The sequence below is a fragment of the Heteronotia binoei genome, chromosome 9 (assembly GCF_032191835.1).
Source record: "Heteronotia binoei isolate CCM8104 ecotype False Entrance Well chromosome 9, APGP_CSIRO_Hbin_v1, whole genome shotgun sequence".
In the NCBI taxonomy this organism is placed as follows: Eukaryota; Metazoa; Chordata; class Lepidosauria; order Squamata; family Gekkonidae; genus Heteronotia; species Heteronotia binoei.
The window spans coordinates 37,430,669-37,454,684 of NC_083231.1; the positions used below are offsets into that span (position 1 = coordinate 37,430,669).

The 24,016-nt window shown below is 38.6% G+C and overlaps 1 protein-coding gene across 14 annotated transcripts in view; it reads right to left on the reverse strand.

The window, feature by feature from the left end:
- The window catches only part of TENM3 (teneurin transmembrane protein 3), a 721,265-nt gene that overhangs the window by 191,149 nt on the left and 506,100 nt on the right, over positions 1-24,016 (reverse strand). For all 14 annotated transcript variants that reach the window (XM_060246485.1, XM_060246482.1, XM_060246496.1 and 11 more), the window contains one exon: positions 14,282-14,519. In XM_060246485.1, the coding sequence (XP_060102468.1) occupies positions 14,282-14,519 (238 nt within the window). The remainder of the gene's footprint in view (positions 1-14,281; positions 14,520-24,016) is intronic.

Here is a 24,016-nt window from a genome sequence, read left to right on the forward strand (position 1 = left end):
ATGGAACTAATTATGTAGAATAAAGCATGGTAGTTCTTTGGTTTATACGTCACTAACCTACATTTATGTGCTCTTAACTGGTCTTTGAGAATCCTAAATCTCAAGGAGAGGCTTTTAATGTGTCGGAGAGAGAAACAAGAAAGGATGAGAAAACTGTTCTGCCAAAAGAGAGAAGAGGTTCCATTGTTCATGGCAATTGAACTTACTTCTCTTTGGAACACAATGACCTGTTCAGATGTATAGTTTCATCAGTTGCAGCTGTTGTTTCTCATCGGATTTAAAGTGCATGATCAGAGAGCAACATCTGCCTCCCGTTAGTGAGTTGTTGTGCTCCCGCATGAACCCTTCTTCAGGCTGGATTGTTTTGGTACCTGTTCCCTTGTGATGTCATCCAGGTTGTCTGGTTTCACCCTGTAGTTTTCGCTATCTGTACGGCCCTGGCCTGATGTCAAGCTACTTCTGGATGAATGTTTTTCTGGTGCGAACACTGTTTTGGAAGCCTCAGCCTTCTGCTTAACATCCACCATTTTTTTTTTTTTACTAGTTAGCGATGTGCACATAACTGCATATGCATCTCTCTCTCTCTCTCTCTCTCTCACACACACACACAGAAGATCTTGTTTTCTTTTTAAAAACTTCCAGACAAAGCTGTGTATTGCAGATCATACTTGCAGTTCTTGATTAGACACATGGTACATTTAAAACATGCTACATCTAAAAATTGCAGGGAGAGTTTAGACCTTTTAGAATGCAAGCCATTATTTCAAGACTGATTATTTTACAAGTGCCTGTTTAATTTCCTTGCAAAAACAACATGTTTAATATTCTACAATTGTTTCAAGCACAAATTCTTATTGAGGTGCCAGCTGTTTTAGTTACAGCAATGTAAAAAATGATTTTTTTAAAAAATGAATTTCTCAGGCTTAGTTGCAACAAACCACAAGCAGGTTTCCTGCCTCCCTTCCTGCTAGACCTCTCTATGCCCTAACAATCTGCTTTGGAAATTTGGTAACATTTGAAAACTGCATGGTACATAGAGTTGCCAACTTCCAGATGATAACTGGGGATCTCCTGAGATTACAACTGATTTCTAAGCAACAGATACGTCTTCAACTGGAGAAATGACCACTTTGGAATGTGAACTCTATGGCATTACACCCCACTGAAGTTCCCCATCTCCCCAAACTGTGTCCTCCTCAGGCTCCACCTCCAAAATCTCCAGGTATTTCCCAACCCTGAGATGGCAACCCTTTTGGTACATGTAACGGGGGGAGCACAATTTCCTCTCAAGCAAACAAATATACTCCACTCGTACAAAATCAGATTTGGGTCCAATCCTTGGCATTTACTGTTCCTATAGGTATTTCATATGCATACTCAGTTCCAGTTTTTAAAGAGAATCATGACTGTATCTCACAAAGATAAATCTATCATAGCTCTGTAGTAATTTGAGGAGCTTTCCTGTTTAACACTACCATTCGCCCACTTTAACACTACCCACCAGCTCAGCTGTGGAATTAGAAACCGGATTAGCAAATAAATAGATTTATGAATCAAGACTTAGCAACTGCATTATAAGTGAAAGCTTATAAATGAAGAAAGCTTTTATAAGCTTTTCAATTAGCCTGTTAGAAGAGCCATGTTTTGAGACAGCATATTTGAAAATGTAAGATAAAACTGAAAGAAGAAAATAGAAGAAAAAAATAGAAGAATTTATCTTCAATAAAACAGAAGGAAAAAAGTAATGACTGATTGGGAAGCAGACAAATAATATTATTGTAGCACACAGTTAAATTTTTGACAGTTATAAAATAGTTAATTTTAAATTTTTGAGAGATTAAGATGTCAGATGCCCCTTTCTTGTTTTGGTTTAAAAAAGCTAATAGTAGTGCCACTCTGGGATGACATTTAAACTTCTCATTTTTTTTCTTTTTTGTTGTTTTCTGTCCTTGCTAGTCCTTATGTTTATAGCTATTAAAGAATGATAAATTAGTTTAATTATGAGTAGGATATTATGTGTTATATGCCGATCTTTTTAGAAACATAAAACTGAAGAAATCTATCACAAGCTCTTTAACGGAGAAACAGAATGTAAAAAAAACAAGTGTGTGGGGGGGGGGAGAGAATGTGCAGGCTGAGAAAGTACAGAAGTTGGGTAGTAAAATCAAATTAACTGGAAACAACATCTTCTAAAGAACCAGGAACAGCTTGTAAATCTAGCCAGAGGCAGTATTTCTCAGACCACCGACTGGAAACATTACAAAATAAATATCAACCACATTAAAAGAGAGCAACTTATCCATCAGTTTAAGAATACATTCAAACAGCTTCTTATGTTGATAGGGTTTGTGTTAAAACTAGATAATAACAGGAATGACTTATAGCACTGTGAAAAAGCCACTCCATTTCCTACCCAAAATACTCATTAAAAAGTATAAGCAATATAAACATACTATCTGATATCTTACAATGATATCTGATATAATAATGCATAATTTTCATCCACAACTTAAAATGTTTTGTGTATAAATACCATTTGTATTTAAAGATGTACCCAGCCAATGGCAAAAGTAAGAATCCCCCTCCCCCTTTTAAACGCTAGAACTCCGGTCAACTGGCAGCCTGGCGACTAAATCTTCTCAGTCAGCTGGGCCCATCCAATTCCCAGTTACTCCCCAGGTACTGCTAGGAAGTCTGGTACCTTTGAGGCTGCTTTCTAATCTGGGCAACATGGCTTCAAAAATTATTTGTTTTGGATGTACACATTTCTGTACCATTGTCCACCTTTTTGTAGTAAAAGGAGTACATACTAGGGCTTCGCATGCTGATTTTTGCCTATATAATGTAGATTCCTACTCAATCCCTGTGTAGTTATGCCGCTCAAGCCGAATCAGCACACGGGGCACTGCTTCTGACTCAGCAAGCATCTTACCACTTCCAATATGAAAGAAGATGGTCCAGGCATTTCTCCAACAGGGAGAATATTTCTTCTGGCTACTTGATCCTGTGTGGCAGGGCCCTTCCAAGCCAAACAGCTGGGATAAGCATTTGGGACCATAATAACAAGGGAGGCATTTTGATCACACTTAAAGTATTGGCTGTCATTGCCTGAAAGCACCATTTCTATTTATTTTAATTCTGTGTGATAAAAAACAATATAGCCCTGTAGTCTGGCTTAGAAATACTTACAATTCTGTGGGTCCAAGCTTTACAGACCTTTATGAGGTTTTCTTTTGTATACAGATAGATTATAACAGCTGTATGGGACAAGGGGAGCTTTCTCAACTGCAGCTGCAGGGTTCTGCAATGAGCCAGCAGAGGAGGTATATAAGCTAATACTATTCCAAAAACATTATAAAGCAATTTCATTTGTAGTGTTTTGTATCTCCAAATACAGTTTGGTTTGTGTTTGCTGGTCTTTTGTGATTTTGCTGCTGCTAAATCTTCTGACTATTCAAAATAAGCCAGCATAGCTCAACAAATACCATGTTGTTTCAGACATTACTCTGGAACCATTTGTTTGTACGCTGCCTTAAATAGTGGCAAGCATGGGATAGAAATGTCTTAAATAAAAAGATAAAACATATAAATTATTGGACAAGTATCTTGAGACTTCAACTAAGCATTGGCTTTCAAATGCAAGTAGGTACAGTATGTCAGTGATATCCAGAATGGTAGCATAACACTATGACTGACTTTGAACTACAGTGCATAATAAAGAGCATCTAACATATGTCTTATTTCACATAGGAACATGTCCATAGTTGATGAGCATCACAGAAAAACTTTGGGGTGGAGCCTGGAGCAAGGTTGTGACAAGTATGAATGAACTCTGAAGGGTGTTCTGGCCTTCACATTTAAAGGGACCGTGCTCCTTTAAAATGTCTTCCTTCCATTGGAAATGATGGAAGATGGTAGCTCATCAAATTGGACCCCCTGATCCAACCTTTTTAAAACTTGGGTTTGGGGTTTTTTTTAGGAGAGACACCAAATGCTATGCTGAAAATTTGGTGCCACTACCTCAAAAACCATCCCCCCCCCGAGCCCCAGATACCCATGGATTGATTCTCTGATACACCCTATGAGGACTGGTCTCCACAGGGTATAATGGAGTGCCCAGCAGACATTCCTCCCACTTTCTGATAACTGAAGCGGGGGGAGGGCCTCCAAACCAGGGGATCCCCTGCCTCCAACTTGGGTTTGGCAACACTATGACCTTCACAGAGGTGGTTGCGACCATTTCAAGGATGTTACTCCAGTGTCATCTCCAGAAATGCAAAGTCAAAGGAGAATACTGCCCTGCCCTGTATGACAGTCACTATTTCTAAATTGATAAATGGAGCAATCACGGCTGTTTCAAGCCTCTCCTCTACAGCAAATAATACAGCAACAACTAAGTTGTCATTTTTACAATCTTTACCATCAAATAAAACTGTTAAGAGAGCCTAAACTGATTTAGGCTTGAACAGTAGGCTTGAAAAGCAATAAACTGGTTTTATAACATGTAATTATGTAATATTAATACATAAAATAAACTGCATTCACTCATAAAGTTCATGCTGATATTTAAGAATACTTGCTGCTAGTACTGCAGAGTCACTCTTGCTTTTATTACCATTATTTAAGATTCATTACTGAAGCCTATTAATATTTGGAAGGGGTATTGTGAATAAAATGGCACACACACACACCTAGCTCTTAAAAAACATAAGTAATGCATGCATGATGTGAAAACAAAAGAATAAAAATAATTTTTTTATGATATAGCATATTAACGAGACTTATAAACTACATCTTCAAGCTACATCTTTCTGTATTTAAAATATATTATGTTTTTGAACTGATGTGTCATTATCTTTGAACAACTTTCATACCAGGAGACGATCCCTGTCAACATAATTTTAAAAATGAAAAGCTTACAAACAAGATGTACTTCATTGTTTTGCTACATATATTAGTACCTGGTAATAATAATTTCCACATAATTCACTTCATCTGCCAGGAACCTGTAACTTGGGGCTCCCATAACAAATATACATAAAACCAATTTGCATGTTTCTATTCAGTAGTAATTATGCATGTGAATTAGCATTGTGGGAATACGGATCTGAAGGGAACAACAAGTACATATTTTGGGGATTTTTTGTGTGCAAATTCCTTTTAATTCTGTTTTTGGGCTAATTTTCACTATACTATTATTTTATAAAAATGATAATTCATGCCAAAAATACTTTTTCGTGTCAACCTTCCCCCCCCCCCACCTTTTATTGAAGGTCTTGATAAATCTTTTTTGACTCAAGGAACCAGCACAGAATTACAAGCCAGATTCATTTTTTTTAGCCTTCAGGGTTTTGTATTTTAATGACCATACTTTCTAGTTATTGACATCAACACTAATTGTAAACTCTTCATAGTTTCTCATAATTTTATTAAAACTAAGACAACAGTACTATAGTATATAAATAAAGATGGGGCAACTCTGGTTGTCATCACCATAACAAAAAGCTAACCTCTAGTCCTTAAACCTAACTTCTTCCCAATTGCTTATAATTTTGTTATTAATTTTAAAGGCATTCCTTTAATTCAATATCGGAGCCAGTACAGAAGGCAACTGGTTAACAAATGAATTCACTTGCCACTAGCACAAATGGTATAAAGTTAACATATAAAGAAACAGTTATAAGAACTTCATGAACGTGGATGTTTATATAAGACATCAAAACATCTATATAGAAAATGATAAATAAGGATCACAAAAAGATGCTATAATAAAATATCTGCTGAAAACAGTAGGTGTCATAATTAAATTTCTAGGCATCATGGCAATCTGGTGCCTGGGATTTGGCCATCGCTGTTTTACTGAAATGTTCAAAAAGATTCTAAAATAAGAGAAATAGTACAATGAATCACTAAACGGCTAATTAGTTATTGAGGGGCCAATGCCTTTAGCATCTGACTATTTGTCAAAAGGCATCTCTCTGATCCTGGCACTACATAATTTTAGGAAGATGCTCCTAAACTGTTTGATCTTTAAAGACACAATTAATAGAAGGGAATTACGTTGAATGCAGGTGTTAAAATGAACCCAACCCTTGCAAATTTAACTACAAAACCGAAGTAGTTCATGAATTGGAATGAAAAATATATTTCAGGAAATTATTTTAATGTGACCTATCTGACCATTTCATACATTTATGTACCGTGCTCTTCCCACCACATTGTATTTCTGCAGAGCATCAAACCTTCAGGTAAACAGATTCAAACACTCCTATAAAAGATTAATACCTGTTTTCATAGAGGCTTAATCAATATTAAAGGCAGTCTTTCCATTGAAAATCACACTAATAAAAGCACATAACTGTCCACTAGCACAAATGTTCCATCAAGCCTGAACAGCTCCCAAGCTTTCATGCCTCTTAGTCTACTTTGCTCATGGCTTAGGAAACTGTAGTTAATCGGCAAACACTTTTGATCAAATTTCACCTTCTAAACTATTAACATGTTAATTAAATGATTTAATGTGTTGAAATATTGGCCTACCATTAATTATTCCTTCAATAATTTCCTCCCAATGTAATAAAATTAAGAGAAAATTAAATACAATGTCATGTTTCTAACTGTTTAATTATAGCAGAATCCAGAGAATAGAGACAACACAACATTAGCAAACTACTCTGGATTCTGTGTTCTTCTCTACTATAGCATTACAGAACACTACTATAAATTGTCCAACACACTAAACACAGTATCACAATACTAACTAAGAACTAAACATAATACCAACTAAGAACCTCATAAAATAAAGTCACCTAATAGGAGACATATATATTTATTTTAATTAAAATGACTGGCTTGTTTTGCTCCCCCTCTCCCTTTGAAACTAGGGTTGTCAAGTTCCCCAGCTTCTCAAAGTGGAGGACTTTTGCATGTGCAAAGTGCGTGCTGGCGTGATGACATCACCCGGAAGTGACATCATCAAAATGGTAGCGTCTGTGTGGGGCCGCGTTTCTGGGAAAACTCTTTGGTTTTCCCTAATGGTCTAGCCATTTGGGAGGGAAAACCTACCATAAAGTTTTCCCTCCCAAATGGCTAGAGTGTATTCCCGGAAACACCTAGAGCAGCCCCCGCATGGGCGCCACCATTTTGTTGATGTCACCTCCGGATGATGTCATCATGCCAGTGTTGTAGGGGGAGGTTCCCCACGCCGGCCTAATGTGGGCCGGCGGGTTGGGAACCTCCTGGGCGGGGGATTTCCCACCTGGACCGAGGACTTGGCAACCCTATTTGAAACAGGGAGGGGGGAGCAAAAATAATGGATTTAATTGCTGACACCCATTTAAAGCTAACAGTTAGTGGGGTGAACCTGCCCTCCTGTTAGGTTTAAATGGCCAGTAGCTGTTTAACCTGTCAATTTTGCTCCCCCCTTTGAAGCAAGGAAAAGCAAAACTGACCGGTAAAATGGCTCGCAGCCATTTAAATCTAACAGCTCATCTGTGGACTCCTGCCACTCAGCTGTTAGGACTAAATGGCCCTGAGCAGCCAAACCAGACAAAAGTCCAGTAAATGTTTGGGGAAGGTTTGGGTATTCCAAATCAGCCCAAGTCCATGCTGAATTTTGGCTCGTGGAGTGGTTCATGCCCATCCCTACTAGCAATACTTATAAAATGTGAGGGCTTAATGTCAATATCCCACTAATGCAAACTGCTAATGATATTGTAAGAGATGGCCTTATAAAGTCTTGAGCAAGACACATGGTTGGTTATTTATTAATGAAAATATTTATAACCCACATTTCCTCTTGGTTGGAGGTGGATTAAAGGAAACCTATGATTGTTTGTTCTGAGACCTATATCAACATTATACACTTTTCATCAACTAATGATCATTACACACAATGCTTTTTATATTCATGACATCACTTCAAACACAATACTTGTCAATGGGGACTGTTCACACATTCAGATAGAAATCACTGAGAAGTGCCACTTGTTTACTTCCTGTGCAGTCAATTTACCTCTTTCAAGAACTGATAGAGCTATTCCAAGCAGAATTATACCCTTGTAAATCCAGTGAAGTCAATGGGCTTAGTATAACCTTATTTAGGATGACCATATAAATACATCAAACAACATATTTGTATGTGTTAATAACCCCCTCAAATCGGGGATGCTTCATCTATATTTACAGATAAAATAGATAACAAATAAATAAATGGCCTTTATATAGCAGGGGTGGCCAATGGTAGCTCTCCAGATGTTTTTTGCCTACAACTCCCATCAGCCCCAGCCATTGGCCATGCTGGCTGGGACTGATGGGAGTTGTAGGCAAAAAACATCTGAGAGCTACTGTTGGCCACCGCTGTTATATAGGAAAGGGCTGGCTACCCACATTAGCAAAAAATAAGACTATTTTGCTAGGAATCTGTCAGGTTCATGTACTTGCAGAAATGGTACAATGCATGTTTTTTCCTACACAGAAATTATCTCAATTAATGAAATTGCTCTTGAGTTTTCAGAGATGTGGGTGGAAAGGAAATATATGGGAAACGAGAGGACAACAAGCTGGGGCATGAAACATGAGGCAGACAGGAAATTGGATTTTATTCGGTTTCAAAACCAGGCAGGTGAGCAGACAGGATCAGGGCTTTGGGAAGGATAACACGTAGGCAGGACACAGTGGAGGGAAGAGACATGCAGAATAGACAAAAGGGGTACATATTCGTAAGCATAATTCAGTTTTTAACATCAGCAGGTGGATCTTACATACACTGGCTGTGGACAGATGCCAGGTCTGGTGGGGTTAGGCCATGCCTCTACTTTTTCCAGAACAAATAGTTTTGAACAGACACACCACCCTAATCCCGTCTCACCTCATTGTCAACTGAGCAGACTACTGCTGTGCAGTCACCACATAGTGGGTGGGCAGCTTCTTCTTTTAAAAGTATACTTTGCACATGTGCACAACCACTTATTTGCCAGGGGTGAATATGTTATTATGTGCATATCGCTAACTGTGGGGAATAGTGGTTAGAGAACAGAAGCCTCAGACCTCCCAAATAGCTTGAGCACACAACAGAGAGATCAGATGTCTGGAAATGCACAGTGAGAACAATTCTATCTGTAAATACTGGACTTCTTTGGTATCGGGAAAGTCAAGGGTGAGGACTGGGGCTGACGACTGGGGAATGAGGGACAGATGTTTCTGTCTTGACATGCATGTTAAATCCAATATGGAGAAGTGATGACACTGGATTGAATAGTTCGTCTGATTGCATCCAATGTGATTAAAAAGCTTTCTGCTGTTTAAATTGCCTACTCTACAGACCCACTTTCCAGCAGCAAGGTCCTGAAGAAGGCAAGATTTATAGTGAATGCCTGCAGCAACAGAAACCAGGAACTAGATCCTAATGAGCAGGCTATCTTTCTTAAAATTTCCCCATTTATGCTTGTAACTGTTACTTTCAGCTCAGCATGTGGAGGTTTCTTACAGAAGTTTAACACATCTGAAAAGACCTATCATCCTCCAGCTTAAGGCAGACGGCAATAAAAAAGCAGCTGTAACTTTTCACAAGTAATTAACTAGGTTTTTTCTTAGACCTAAGCTACAATATAAACACTAAAGAAACATTATCTAGTGAGGTATCAGAACCTAAGCAAGAATTCACCCAAACACTGGGTTGTTTAAGCTAGACTGTTAACATCCATTAGATTAATAACAAACTATTTAAACCTCATTTATAAACTGTCCATCAGCAAGATGTGTGTTTAGACCAAAACTTCACAGCAAATGGAACCTGTTTCATCATCATTATGTCTGTGTTGTACTATTTCCAATTGCAAGTCAGGATTCAAGACGGAATGCTTCTCCATTCAAAATACTTCCATGTGCATGTAAATCTAGTATGTCACACAGAAGACCCTTCTTTTTGACATTTAGCTTTCTACAGGCAGGGAACTGGATTCTTTTTACAGATTTAGTCAAGTGGCACAGCCCAGACAGAGGTGTACTCTCCGTAAGATCTAGAACCATGTTTGACTGGCATTTCAATAGGTAATCACAATGCAAGGCAATGTGGGTAGAAATCTAAAGAGCTAAATACTGCTAGTTGCCATATAAAATACCAAAAAGGATTTCATGACTATTTTAGATACACAGGAGGCTAAAAAAGGAAGGAATTGAGGAAATCTTATTATGGCCTTGAAAAGAGAAAATATATTTATCTCTACAGCTCTGACTATTGCCATTTAAAGGGAGCATTGAGGACCACTTGTTCAGGGAAAGTGGCAGTTTCACTTCCCTACTGAATTACAAGAAAGTGAAGCAGTTATTTAGTAAGGCTGGGAATCCCTGCTGGAAGTTATTGACCAGCCCTCATACAGTTTGTCTTTTTAATCAGCTTCAACAGAGTTTCGTATTATCTGTATTGACAAAACACTAGCTGCAGCAAGAACACAAAATAACTATCCATGCAAAAAGTGAAGGGAACCCCTCCATGCATCTAAAAAACCCACTTCCAAAGTGAACATAATGCCTGATTAACAAAAAAGATGCAGAAAGATATCCAATTTTCCATGAGCCAACTTATAATTAATTTATCCAACAATACAAAAAGTCCTGCTGCTTAAGCAAAGTTAGGTGGCTTCCCAGGGGTTCTTAGAAGAGCCCATCCACTTTTTCCCAGCCTGAAGTAGCAGAGACAGTAACTCTTGCCATTTTGACATGTCAAAAAAAAAGGGGGGGGGGAAGCTTCTCTCACTTTGAACATTACACAGAGAAGAAGAAAAGGCAGCTACTCCTATTCCCATTTTGCACTGTTTAGGATACTAGCTGTCTGCAGGGCTTTTTTGTAGCAGGAACTCCTTTGCATATTAGGCCATAAACCCCTGATGTAGTCAGTCCTCCTGGAGCTTACAGTAGGCCCTATACTAAGAGCCCTGTAAGCTCTTGGAAGATTGGCTACATCAGGGGTGTGTGGCCTAATATGCAAAAGTGCCTGGTACAAAAAAAGCCCTGGCTTTCTGCAACCATAAACAATTGAGTCAGTGTTGCAAGGGAGTAGGCACTTCCAACACTGACTCAAGTATTCATGGAAATGAGCAGGCATTTCCAGTTATGGTTTTATTTTCCAATGGCTATAGGTACTTAAATACCAGATTTCATGCAACCAAAATCTAGGGTTATGAAAACATTTTTCATAGAAACTACTAGAGATGGGCACAAACCAAAAAATCCCAGTTTGGTCTAGGACTTGTGAACTGGACAGCCCTGAACCAAACTTCAAACTAAACCCCTGAAAAGAAAAAGGTGCCTGAACTGAACCAGTTATGGTGGCATTGGGCACCATCCCTAGGGTCATCTGGAAGGGATGCAAGCATGTCAGCTCCAGATGCGCTCGTGTTACTTGCAGGTGGCATCAGGCCCCACCCCGGTGCACCCATATTACCCAGAAGTGATGCAAGCACGTCAGCAATGTGCTTGAGTCATGGATTACATGGGCACGCCAGGGCAAGGCCCAACATTACTTGGAAGTGGCTTATCAAACATGAGCCAAACTGAGCAGAAAAGCTCAGTGAGTGTCTGGGGTGAAGGCACTTTCCCTGGACTTCGGCTCACGAACTCCAAACTAGGCAAAGTTCAGCTTGGACTTTGGCTCAGGTTTAGGTCTGTGTCCATCACTAGAAGTTACTAAAAAAAGGTAAAGATAGTCCCCTGTGCAAGCACCAATCGTTTTTTACTCTGGGGTGACGTTGCTTTCACGTTTTCACAGCAGACTTTTTACGGGGTGGTTCGCCATTGACTTCCCCAGTCATCTACACTTTCCCCCCAGCAAGCAGATGGTAAAATGCTGATCTATGCTTAAAGAAAGACAAACATGAAAAGTTGGTTTTATATTCTGCTCTTTACTACTCAAAGGAGTGTTGGAGTGGCTTACAATCACCTCCTTTTGTCTCCCCACAACAGATTGGTGGGGCTGAGAGTTCAGGGAGAACTGTGACTGACCCAAGGTAACCCAGTTAGCTTCATATGGAGCTACCAAGCTGGCTATCTCCAATGGACAATCATGGAAGAATGCAAAGTAATCTAAATACAAAGTATTTACAAATAATACAAGTAATCATTATAGGAAATGGTAAGACTGAGAAATAGTGATTTAGCTTCTAAACAGTTGAAAATTAACCCAAAAACAGGCTCTTGATTCTGTGAACAAAATGGTGTGTATGTGTGTGTTGTTGGTTTTTCATACCAGTGGTTTATATATTTCATTTACTTTGTAATTTCATTGGCTCTTTGTCCCCATTGGGAACCCAAAGTGTCCAAGTGAGACTATTAAAGAAAATACAAGAGGGTTGTATTTATTACAGAATAGGTTTTTAACACTGAAGCATAGGAAGTGTTCCAAAGCAACTTCTGATTTGCAGTTTTTTAAAAAAGAGTATCTACTTGGTAAGAAATATTAACAGAAAGCTGTTTTGATGTTTTAATAAAGCAACCTTTTATTCTTCACATGTGGCTGCAATAGACAGCTCTGGAACTTTTTGGAAATCATCTACGGTAATTCATTTAGAGAGCTATGCAAAGGTATATATTGGATTCCTTTAACCTAACAGCATTTATGTACTGCAGCAAGGACACTCATCCCTTTACCCCAGTCTTGAATAGTAACATATTGTTAATATTTCCACAGTATACATAAAATAGAAAATAGGACTCATCTGTTCAGACTTCTAGTCTAAATATCCATTTTCTAACCCTATAACTTTGGCAACAAAGTTTGACTAAAGGACTCACAAGTATACTCTCAATTAAGTGGATGTTTGAGAATAAGTTGGTTATGATCTAAAATTGGGGGCTGTGCGTGCCAAAGGTCTTAATTCCTGGCATTTCCAATTGAAAAGATCAGTAGCAGGGGATATGAAACAGACTCTGAGAGGTTCTGTGATTTAAAGTAGACAATACTGATTGTGATAGACCATGTGGTCTGATTCATAACGGAACTTTGTGTATTCTTGTAACTGATTTCCAAATGAAAGGCAATTTCAACCCATTTCAGTCACAAGAACGCCACACATCAACTATTTAAGGAAGATGACTGCTTATCAATATCCTGATGGTTTATCAAAAACCTGGTCTGAACATTACTGATGCATCATGTAAGTATAATGTATTGTTCTGCAATATTGTTACACAGTAAATGTTAGTTTTTAAAAAAGAGAAACTTTAAATGTGATCTAACACATTTAGACTGACACTATGGAATGGACATATGCACACACATGCTACCAGTATTAATGGAAATGGAAACAGTGTGCATGGGAGATCCTTGTAAATATCATAGCTCCCACATATTCATAAAGGGCATAAACTCCCTAGAAGATTGAAATGATGAACACTGTACCTTGCTTTCACCTGAACTAGTAATCCCTGATTTTTGGCTAACATTCATTATTTTGTAAGTGTGTAATCGTTAACATTTTGAAGAACACACAATGTATTCTGAAATATTAACAATTATTGTGTACATCCTTTTCAAAAATCACAAGCACAATCCAATTATGCAGATTCAAATATATCATTTGGAAAATTATTTTACTAAAAAAAAATTCTAAATAAATGAAGAACTTCTGTTGATTAATTGTACTGTGACAGTCAGCATGAATAAAATAAAATTTAAAAAGAAAATTAAAGTTTGTGATAAGTGGCCTTTAAATTTGTTTACATAAAAATATGTATCTGAATGTACATAAAGTCTGCAGTAAGTTATTACAATTTTTAAAAAGAAACTGAGTGCTGCTTCGTAACATAAAACGGCTATGCATTTACTTTGTTTCTATGCTGTTAGCAAATGAGAAAACTTGAGAAATTCATGACCCTTACACTTTGCTTTACGGAAACATGTATTTCGCTGAAAAGCTTCTCAAGTTGCCATGTGATCATGCTTCTGCTAATTCTTATCTGTCTGCTGAAAATGAACAATTATTTCTGAAATCAGCAGTAGCTATACATGTTAGAGAGAAACTGCTTATGTCCACATCTCTGAAGCACAATGAACATGTATAATACATGTACTGGAGAGAGAAAACACTTTTGAGGGAAATGACGTTAACAATGTGAGCTTAGGGATAAGGTGACGATTCCAGCATTGGCTATATTGAGTTAAAAGTTTCACAGTTTAAAATCTTCCTAACAGAAGAAAAGGGCAGCAAAGAAAGAACTGCTATATAGTCAGGCTTTTTATATATGTTGTGCATAACTATAGTCTTACAAGGTCCTAAAGGATTACCTGCTTTCCAGTGGCACATTACTGCCAAGGACCCAGCTGTCCTGCAGCTGGACCGACTCGGGTGTGGTTTGCAGCTCGGCGGGCAAAGCAGCCGGCGGGGCCGGACTCTGGTTCCTCCTATTTGTCAGTGAGTTTCTGTTAAGGGAGGTGATAGATGGGTGATGCTGTGCTGAATGCTGCTTGTGAGAAGGTGGCAAATGTTGCAGGGTCGACTGGCCTTGGTTATTTGGAGGTTGCTCTGAGAAGAAAGAAAATTAAAGTTTGTTATACATCATCCTTACCTTTGCTAAAGCTAAGCAGAAACTGAAATGACATCCCATCATCTAATATATTTGCATATTATTCTATTAGCTGGCTTCAATGACATTCTTCAAGAGTGAATTTACCCTTGATAGGCAAAGATCTAATTAATATACAACAGATGGTACAACTGCTTTTTGGTTTTAATTTGTTTCAGGTTTTTTTATTTTAAAAATCTGGTTTTATTAACACTTACAGAAAACAGTATCTGACAGATCCTCCAGCATCCCTTTAGAACTCAGCTTTTTTAAACAACCCAACCTTGAAATTAAATGGGTAATTTCAGTAGAATACAAAGGTTTTTGGAATGCATATAATCCCTATAATTATTTAGTGGAGTTTTTTAAAGGTTTATTTAACTGCAATAAATTATTGCAAGCTAGCTGCTAAACAGCAGTAGACTATTCTAGTTTAGTGCATTTCAAATAAGGCAGATCTGCACTATGATCTGCTAATAGATGCTAAGTATTCTTTAGCAGAAGGTCACTCTGTGAAGCAGATGTTGCTTCATGGATATTTAACAGACTGAATCACATCTGATTACGACGTCAGAAGACTCATATACTTAATGACCGTTACATCCATTAGAACACACACAGAACAGATTTTCCAATTTCACACTATGTGGTATAGCTATGTTTTAGAGCAGGGATGGACAACGGTAGCTCTCCAGATGTTTTTGCCTACAACTCCCATCAGCCCCAGCCATTGGCCATGCTGGCTGGGGCTGATGGGAGTTGTAGGCAAAAAAACATCTGGAGAGCTACCATTGGCCACCCCTGTTTTAGAGCAAGTCACAGGTGATCAAACAATCTTGCCACCATAACGATGGTCAAAATATGTCATGGTTCCCAACAAAGAATATATCTACTATTTTAAAGATCAGCAACCAGTATTGGTATCCATATTCTAACGTTTTGTAGATAATAGGTTCTGTTTTTCTGCTGTGTGTAAACCACCGAAACCAAAGGACATTACAGGTCCTGGCTCCCAAGCATATGGTTCTGTAATGTGCACAATGTAAGTACTTGGGGTTACATAAATTCCCTACAGGTGATGACTTCAGAAGAATTACATAACTTAGCTTGTATTGAACTGCTTCAGCTTCAGAGCACTGGGATGACAAGTTATATTCTTTAGCAGCTGCAGGGTTAAAACAAAGGTTTCTCATACTATGGCACAGAAAAAATGTGAACAAAATCTTAAAGAGGAAGTGTTATCATTCAGGTAGCATACAACTAAGCAGCTTTGTCTCTACTGACACCAGTGGGTGTCAATGCACATGATTAAAATCGCTGTAGAAAGCTTTAAGGCACATTCACAGCTAGCTACAGGATAATTTAACAGGCTAAAGCCCACAAAGGCTTTTTTTCAAGTCTACTTAAAATTTTATCTGATTTAGATTAGAACTTAATTATCAGCTGGTAGAGAATTAACTTTGGTTATTATATAAAAACACATAAAATGATTACTTGCGCAATAGGAAACCCTATCTTTAGCCTCTTTCTTTACATAAAAAAGGTAAAGGTAAAGGTAGTCCCCTATGCAAGCACCAGTCGTTTTTGACTCTGGAGTGACGTTGCTTTCACAACGTTTTCACGGCAGACCTTTTTACGGGGTGGTTGCCATTGCCTTCCCCAGTCATCTACACTGTCCCCTCAGCAAGCTGGGTACTTATTTTACCAACCTCGGAAGGATGGAAGGCTGAGTCAACCTGGAGCCAGTTACCTGAACCAGCTTCCGCTGGGATCGAACTCAGGTCATGAGCAGGGAACTCAGACTGCAGTACTGCAGCTTTACCAGTCTGCGCCACGGGGCTCTTTACATAGGATACTAAAATCAACTCCTATTTGAGGAACAGAATCATTTTTTTCCCAATGTACTTGTCGCATATTAGTTCCATGATATGTGTACATATATATCATCTGATGTTTCATCTTCTCGGCTTTATCTTCTATTTCCATATCTGAGACTAATCCACATCTTTCTTACTTTTGAATAATGGTGGACGTTGTGATCAGTGATTCCTGAAGTATGGAACTTCATCACACAAAGAATTTTGAAGCCCCTAGAGAAAATCTATTTTTATTTGTTAAATAAAGACATCTGTTTTATTTAGGGGGGAAACCCTCATGCAGTTCCCAATTCCTGCATGAGTACTCTCATCAAACCATTCAAAACCGTGCCACCCAATACTCAAAGGCACGATGGTGTCTGTCAGTTCTCTGCAATCCACATACTTCTTGGGCCATGGGGGAAAATACAGAGGGTCTTGACCAAAACAGAAAACAGAGGGAACTAGCATAACATGGAGCTCATTCCAGGCTGGTGTGGAACAGCCATGTACACACACCTTAGTCATAAATATGCAGTATTTGGTAGGGTTGCCAAGTCCTGCCCCCCACCTGGCCACTGAAAGGGGGATAAGGCTGCCAGCTCCAAATTGGGAAATTCCTGGATATCTGGAGGTAGAACCTAGGAAGGACAGGAACCTCAGTACAATACAATGTCATAGAGTCCATCCTCCAAAGCATCCATCTTATCCAGAGACTACAATGTGTGTAGTCAGGAGATGAGCTGTAATTCCAGTGGATCTGCAGGTCCTACCTAGAAGTTGGCAATACTAGTTGGCAACTTTTAATTGATTGCTTTATGTATTGCTCTTACTATACTTCAGGCCTTTGTAGCTACTTTTGATTGTGAATCATTATTGCTTTATGCCAATAGAGGTCTGAACTGAACTTTTCTTTGTGGTTGCACAGACAGTACTTCCTATCCTTTCTTTGCAAACTGAAATCAAACAGCAAGCCAGGAACTGGTTCTGCCTAAATGGCCTTGTCATAATGGCAGACATTTTGTGATTGTCCCCCAGCAGCCATTTTGTGGTGGTGCCTAGTATTGTTTCTCAAAACTATAGAACCTCTGAAAGGTTCAGCAGGGTTGAAGATCCCAAATTTATCAGTAGATTTGGTAGGTCCTTTCTGAGTCTTTGATTGCACTGAGGCAATATACAAGGCTACAGCTATTTCACATTCTGTCTTTCCAGCAGTTCTCTCAGCTTTTTTTCTCCTGTTTCTACTATACACTATAACCAGAGGCATTGCAAGTAATGGAGTCGAGTGTGTGACAGAATCAGTACACAAAAGCAGCAAGAGGAACAGCAAGTCTTTTGATGAAGTTAGAAGTATAGGTTGATTGCTGGATGATGATTCAGCAACCCTAGTTGGAACAGGCCAACTGCTCTTTTGTAATGTATGAAATTCTTAGCTTTTAACAGCTGCATGAGAGGCAGGTTCTCCATCATCAAACATGGGAAAAGCTACATGTCTTGGATTTGTCCCTACTATGCAGTTAATGCTGCCAGAAGGCAATTCTGAGAATGGGGTATGAGATAAGAATATGGAATTGCCCTGCTTGACCATGCCACGGTCCATTTAATGTTAAATTCTGTTTCCAACAGTGGAACCTCACAAGCTGGGTGTTAAGATGATGATAATATCTGTCTCTTCAGACTTTCCACAGCCATAGCTGAAAATAGATGATGTTAGACCTGTACTCCATGAGTCTGTCTAATCCCTCTTTAAAGCTAAACTAGTTGTCATCACCACTTTTTGTAGCAGTGAGTCTCACCAATTAATTACACACTAAGTAAAAATGTAATTATTCATCTCTTTGTCATAAGGCAAATGCAAAGCCTTTCAGGATAAGAAAAGAAGCATGGCATTCTTCATGCCATGCATAATTAAGTCAGAAAGTGAGGAAAAATTATCTGCATTCATTATCTCCACGCCATTCATAAATTTATAAGCCTCAGTTACGTGGTCCCTTCATTCCTTTTGCTTTTCTAAGTACAGGAGGTGCTCTGGCGGTAGGGGTTAAACTCCTCTGGGTTGAATTTATCTTTGTAATTGCAAGTTGCTGTGACAAAATCAGAGCCCCTGATTAGAATATGAGAAAAAGAACAAAGTGTTGAAATCCCTTCATTTTCTATGGAAAATTCCCAACCAGAATAAAAGTCAATTCATCTAATCATACCTACATTAAGCAAATTATTATACTGAAAGATTTAGATTGGAACTGTGATCCTGTCCAACCAGACAGATATTTCTTTCTCATGGTGTAACTTAGACCACATGGTAAAACTGTGCCTGGGCTGTGCCTCTTCAGACTGCAAGTGTGTATGTGGTGGTGGTGGGGGGGAAGGTATCACATGACTGACTGACACCCCCTCCCCAAATCCATACAAAACTAGATTTCAGGAAGTAACTTTCCTTGACATGTATTTCTATGTATAGGAGCCAAGTTCCTTGTATTAAAATTATCTTATCTTCATATTTTTTCTATAGGGGGATATTCCATCATATGAAGTTCCTCTGCACTCTGAAGAGGTTAGGCCCACACCTTATGAAAAGCAGCTCCAAGTATTCTTTGAAAATTGAAAATTTTGCCTTTATCAGGGGAAAATGTACGTGCGGCTAATGCTAAGAAAGGACGGTCTTGTTGCATCCTTCCCCCCAGGATGCAACAAAAGGTGATGACAGTATGACACAGGATGGGGCGAACAGGAGCATCAAAAGGGCTTGCTGGATTTACAGGCATGTACGATACCAAGAGGACAGAAGCATGGCGACATGGTTTCATTCTGGCACCAAGAATCTGGAAATGCCCTAGTCTTTCCTAACCAAACAAGTCATAAATGGAATAAACTTGGATCATGTTCCTTTAAAGTCAGAAGCTAATCTGGTCAAGTCTCATCCATTCCAATCTTCTTGAAGGAACTTTTTTGTCCAAGTGTTTTACTGTAACTTTAAGTTTAATATTTTAGGGTCCCTATCCTTCAACTCTGTTTCTCTATTTTAGGTAGTCATCAAGTTGCAGCTACTATTATTTCCTTGCAGAATAGATAGCAGTATTAGACAGCTGGCAACTTCAAAGTAAGCAGTTTTATGATTGAGCCTAAGGTGGCCAATTACTGTGTCTTTCATAACTATGTGGCAGATGAATGTTCAGGAGGTGCAGTTTCTCCTGTCACAATGCTGCATTGATGGGAGAAGCCACACCTGTCAAGCTCATCTCTTCCATGCAAGCTATTAAAGGCACCAAGCCACCCTTCAAAGCCAGGTGTTGGCAATCCTAATTGATACATGTGGAGGAGGATTCTTTTTCGTCTTAGTGAAATGTCAGTCAGCTAGTGAGTAATTCTGATGGGGCCGCAGCCAAATGCATCCCAGCTCTCTGGCTGACAGCTCCATTTTGATGCTAAGTCAGAGAGAAAAGAAAGAAGACATCCAGCCTGAAGGATATAAAGACAACAGCTACAACAAATGTTTTAGGAGAAGGTACAGACACAAGGGAAAATGAGGAATACAGATGCATCCACTTCCTTAATTTTTATAACGTAGGAAAGGAGGAAAGGAATGGCTGTCTATGTCATTAAGTGAAAAAAAAAAACCAGCACATCATTGAACATTACTTAGCTCTTCTTACCTAACTGCAACACTGTGTGGGTCAGGTATAAGGCAAAATAAAAATGCTGGCTAAATCATCTTCATTAAGTAGATAGACAAAATGATGACTGCTATTGAAGTTAGTAAATTGATATGAACTGATGGGGAATGGAGTGCCTAAATATATTTTGAGACATTCTCAAACCTCATTGAAATAGTTATTTACCCATGAGCTGTTTTTCAGTTCCGGAAGTAAAATTCCAGAAATTAATTCTCCTTTAGCTTCCATCACTTAAAAAAAAAAAAACAACTATGTACAATTAATTGTTATAGAATTTAAATTGTTATATAATTTAAACAGCTTGCAAAATAAAATTACAGAGATTGATACAGTATAAATAAAAACATATATTATGTGACAGCACTAAGGCAAGTGATAGAAAGATAAGTGTTATAATTATTTATCCCTTGCATTTTGGGTTCTAAATTCATAAAGAATGAAAAAGTAGACAAAATATCCTTGAAAAATATATTTCATATAGTATTCTATCAAAAATAATTTAATCAATCAATCAATCAAAAGAACCTTTAATGGCATAATAATACAATAAAACAGGGATAAACAGTCCAAGAATTAAGACACCTAAAATGCAAAGAACGTCACCACCCAAAATAATTAAGACCTATCAACCCGAAACTCAAGTAATGAAAATTAAGTAATTTTTCATTTCATATGTTGGGAGTGGAATATAATTAATATGAGATGCCATGACAACAAAAATTTTAAAAATTAGGTTATGAAAAATAAGAACCTAACAAGAGCCCTGCTGGATCAGATCAATGATCCATCTAATTCTGCATCCTGTTTCACAAAATAGCCATCCACTTGCGCTTACAGTGAAAAGGAGGATGGGAACCCAGTTGCACCCAGGAGAACCGTGGCATAACAGGTCAACAAAACACTCTCTCTCTCTCTCTCTGTAGCAAGACAAAAAGCTCATACCTTGAATAAAACTTTGTTGATCTTAAAGGTGCTTTCTTTGTATCCCTACCATTTAATTGAGGGAATTGGGCAAAATAAGCTCTTTCTCTCCCTCCCTGTCTCTTCCTGCAAGGGGACAAGGAGGCGGAGGAGCCTCAGCCAATGGAAGAAATAGAGGCTTGGCTCAGTAGCTCTGCTGTGCAACTGAGAAAGTCTGGCAAAGCAAGCTCTCACTCTTTCCCTCCCCCTCTCTTCCTCCCCAAGGGAGGAGCCTCAGCCAACGGAGGGAAGAGAGGCCTTGCTCTGTAGCTCTTGTGAGTTTGACAGAACATGGCAAAGCAAGCTGTGATGCATGCAGAAGGAAGCAAGAGAGAGGAAAAAGGAAGCAGATGACAGTTGCTTGCAGGCTAGATTGGAGACCTGTGAGAACCAGATCCAGCCTACAGACTGCATGTTTGACACCCCTGGTCTAATGACTTCATTGGACTTAGAATGGTGTAACTCTGCTTAGGATGCCATGGCAACTACCTTTAGGATCCCCTTCCATTCTTTTTCATGTAGTGGATATGTAGAAAAGGTAGTATTTCTCCAATAATTTTCATATTTCTGCACTCAAACTACAATTTCTCTTTCCTTCTACTACATTCATAGAGATTTTGATTATTACATGGAATGTGCTTACACATGCTACAAAGTCATCAAAAGAATACAGCCTATAACATTATTAACAGCATACAACTCCATTGCATACTGCGACTGTACAAAGCTTGGAATCTCATCCAGACAAAGCCAACCAAATTTAAGTACTGTGTAATTCATGGGCAAAGTTAAGCATTTACTTAAAAAATCTGGCCTTGAACATGATACTAAATCTCATTTAAAAATAAGTTAGAGTCTAAAACTTAATAACAGTTTTTCTAAAAGGCCTTAATGCCATCACGCGAACTTCACACAGCATTCCCTTACTTAACTAAGAGCAAGACTACCCTTTGGTTCTGTCACATGAGGTCAGAGCATGATGCTACTAGTTCTACATCTGAGGTTATTCGGATAGAGCACTGACAGAAGAGTGGCATCTTGCAAGGCCTTTAGAACCCTTTTGGTATAAGAAGTAGATGGAGACGGTAATAGGAAAACCTAACAACTCAAAAGCTAATAGACCAAATTAAACAAAAGCTTATTGATACAAGCAACTTGAACATATTTAAATGCAGCTCAGTGACTGCCACAATCAATTTGCCTTGATTATTGGTTTAACAAGTACACTAATGCATATACATATATGTGTATATACACCACAGATAAGGAAAACAGTGTCAAGAAGAAATATTCTCCATCTGCTGCTGAATCAGCAAACACTTTAATTGCAGTAGGCAAACATCTAGAACTACAGGAACTTGAGGCTATACCCATCCAGCGATCCTCCAGTTGATCAAGGCACTCTCCATGTAATTCACTCTTGCAAGATTAACATTTCAGCTAAAATCCATGCAATACAATTAACTTTTACTAAATGCTTTTGGTCTGCTCATTATTTGATAGAGAAAAAAATAAGTAGATTTATTTTAAAAGTAAGACTTCTAACTGGACACCTAAAATTAACCAGCAGCCTTATGCTTCCCTGTTTAAAATGTTCACAAACTCACAACAGCTATTGGTAATGCTGTGCTGAACTGCTATAAACCCACCTGCTTTCTGAGTTTTTCTCTCTTGTAGAGAAAAAAAAAGAGGGGAACTATTAGACAACTCTGGCCTACAGCACAGCAGAAAAAGCAAAAGTTGTTGTGGAGTATTATTTGAGCCAGCAACATGGGCCAGTAAGTGGACCAAATCAAGCCCCATTTGTCAGGGGCTTTTCAGAGTATTTTCTAAAGCTACCCAGCAAGCCCATCCAACTCTTTCTCTCTCCCCTTGAAACTGAAAATAGCTTGAAAGACAGGATTTACACACTCAACATTGCTTTCACTGTCACTCCTCTGCTGGTGAATGAGTTGGCAAGCTTTCTCCAAAATTTTCCCCATATGTGAATTACCTTTCACTCTCAATGGAACTGTGAAAGCCAAAAAAAGATTTAAAAGTCACCTTCCTTTTGAGTAAATACTGTACATCATCTTACCCTTTAGTGGTTTGAATTTACTTGAGACTGCTCAGTTTCCCTGACATTTGTCCCTGGTAAATCAATGCCTTATAAAAATCCCAATTTTATGGATGCCTATTTGACCAAGTACCACAGTGGCTCTGATTCAACAGAAGAGTTAACCCACAGCCTTTTGGGTTTATTTAGAAGCAGGGATAGATCTCTATTTTTATCTGAAATGCTGAAGGATGGCCCTCTTCTCTCACTTCCATCTCCTCACATCCTTGCAAAGTCCTAGGGAGGAGGACTGGCAGAAATCCTTGATCATTTAGGACAGGGATGCTGAAATTTGTCAGGAGTGCTGAATCTGTCACAAATGGGACTTTGTGGGGCTGGGCCATGTGTGTCATAAAATGTAATGTGAGGTAGGACACTACAAACACAATATAAAGATATTATGTTTTAACTTAAAATACAAACATATTTAAAACTCTTGTAATACTTTGTTCAAAATGGAAAGGAAAGGGAATAGTGGGATTTGGCAGTGCAATTTTTGAAATAAAACATCAAGCACAAGGATCACAGCTGAAACTAAAAATATAAAATGCTCTGAGCCTGGGAAAATGATTAAATGGCATTGCAAGCTTCTCTCCCCCCTCCCACCTGGCATCTACTCAGATTGGCAATGGCTTTCCAGTGTAATATCCCCTTTGGTATGGGTTCCCAGGTTAGAGTACTCACTAGGTCAGGTCCCTTCAGAAGACAAGCTAGCTTAAAGCATCCACCCTTTATTTGCAAGAACACAACTCCAGGAAGCTGGCTATAGGAACACTGAAAATGAAACTGATTGAAACACATTGCAGCACAAAGTTGCAAAGAAATCATGGAATGGATTTTCCATTAAGGTCTTTGGGTCCTATGAGCTGGGT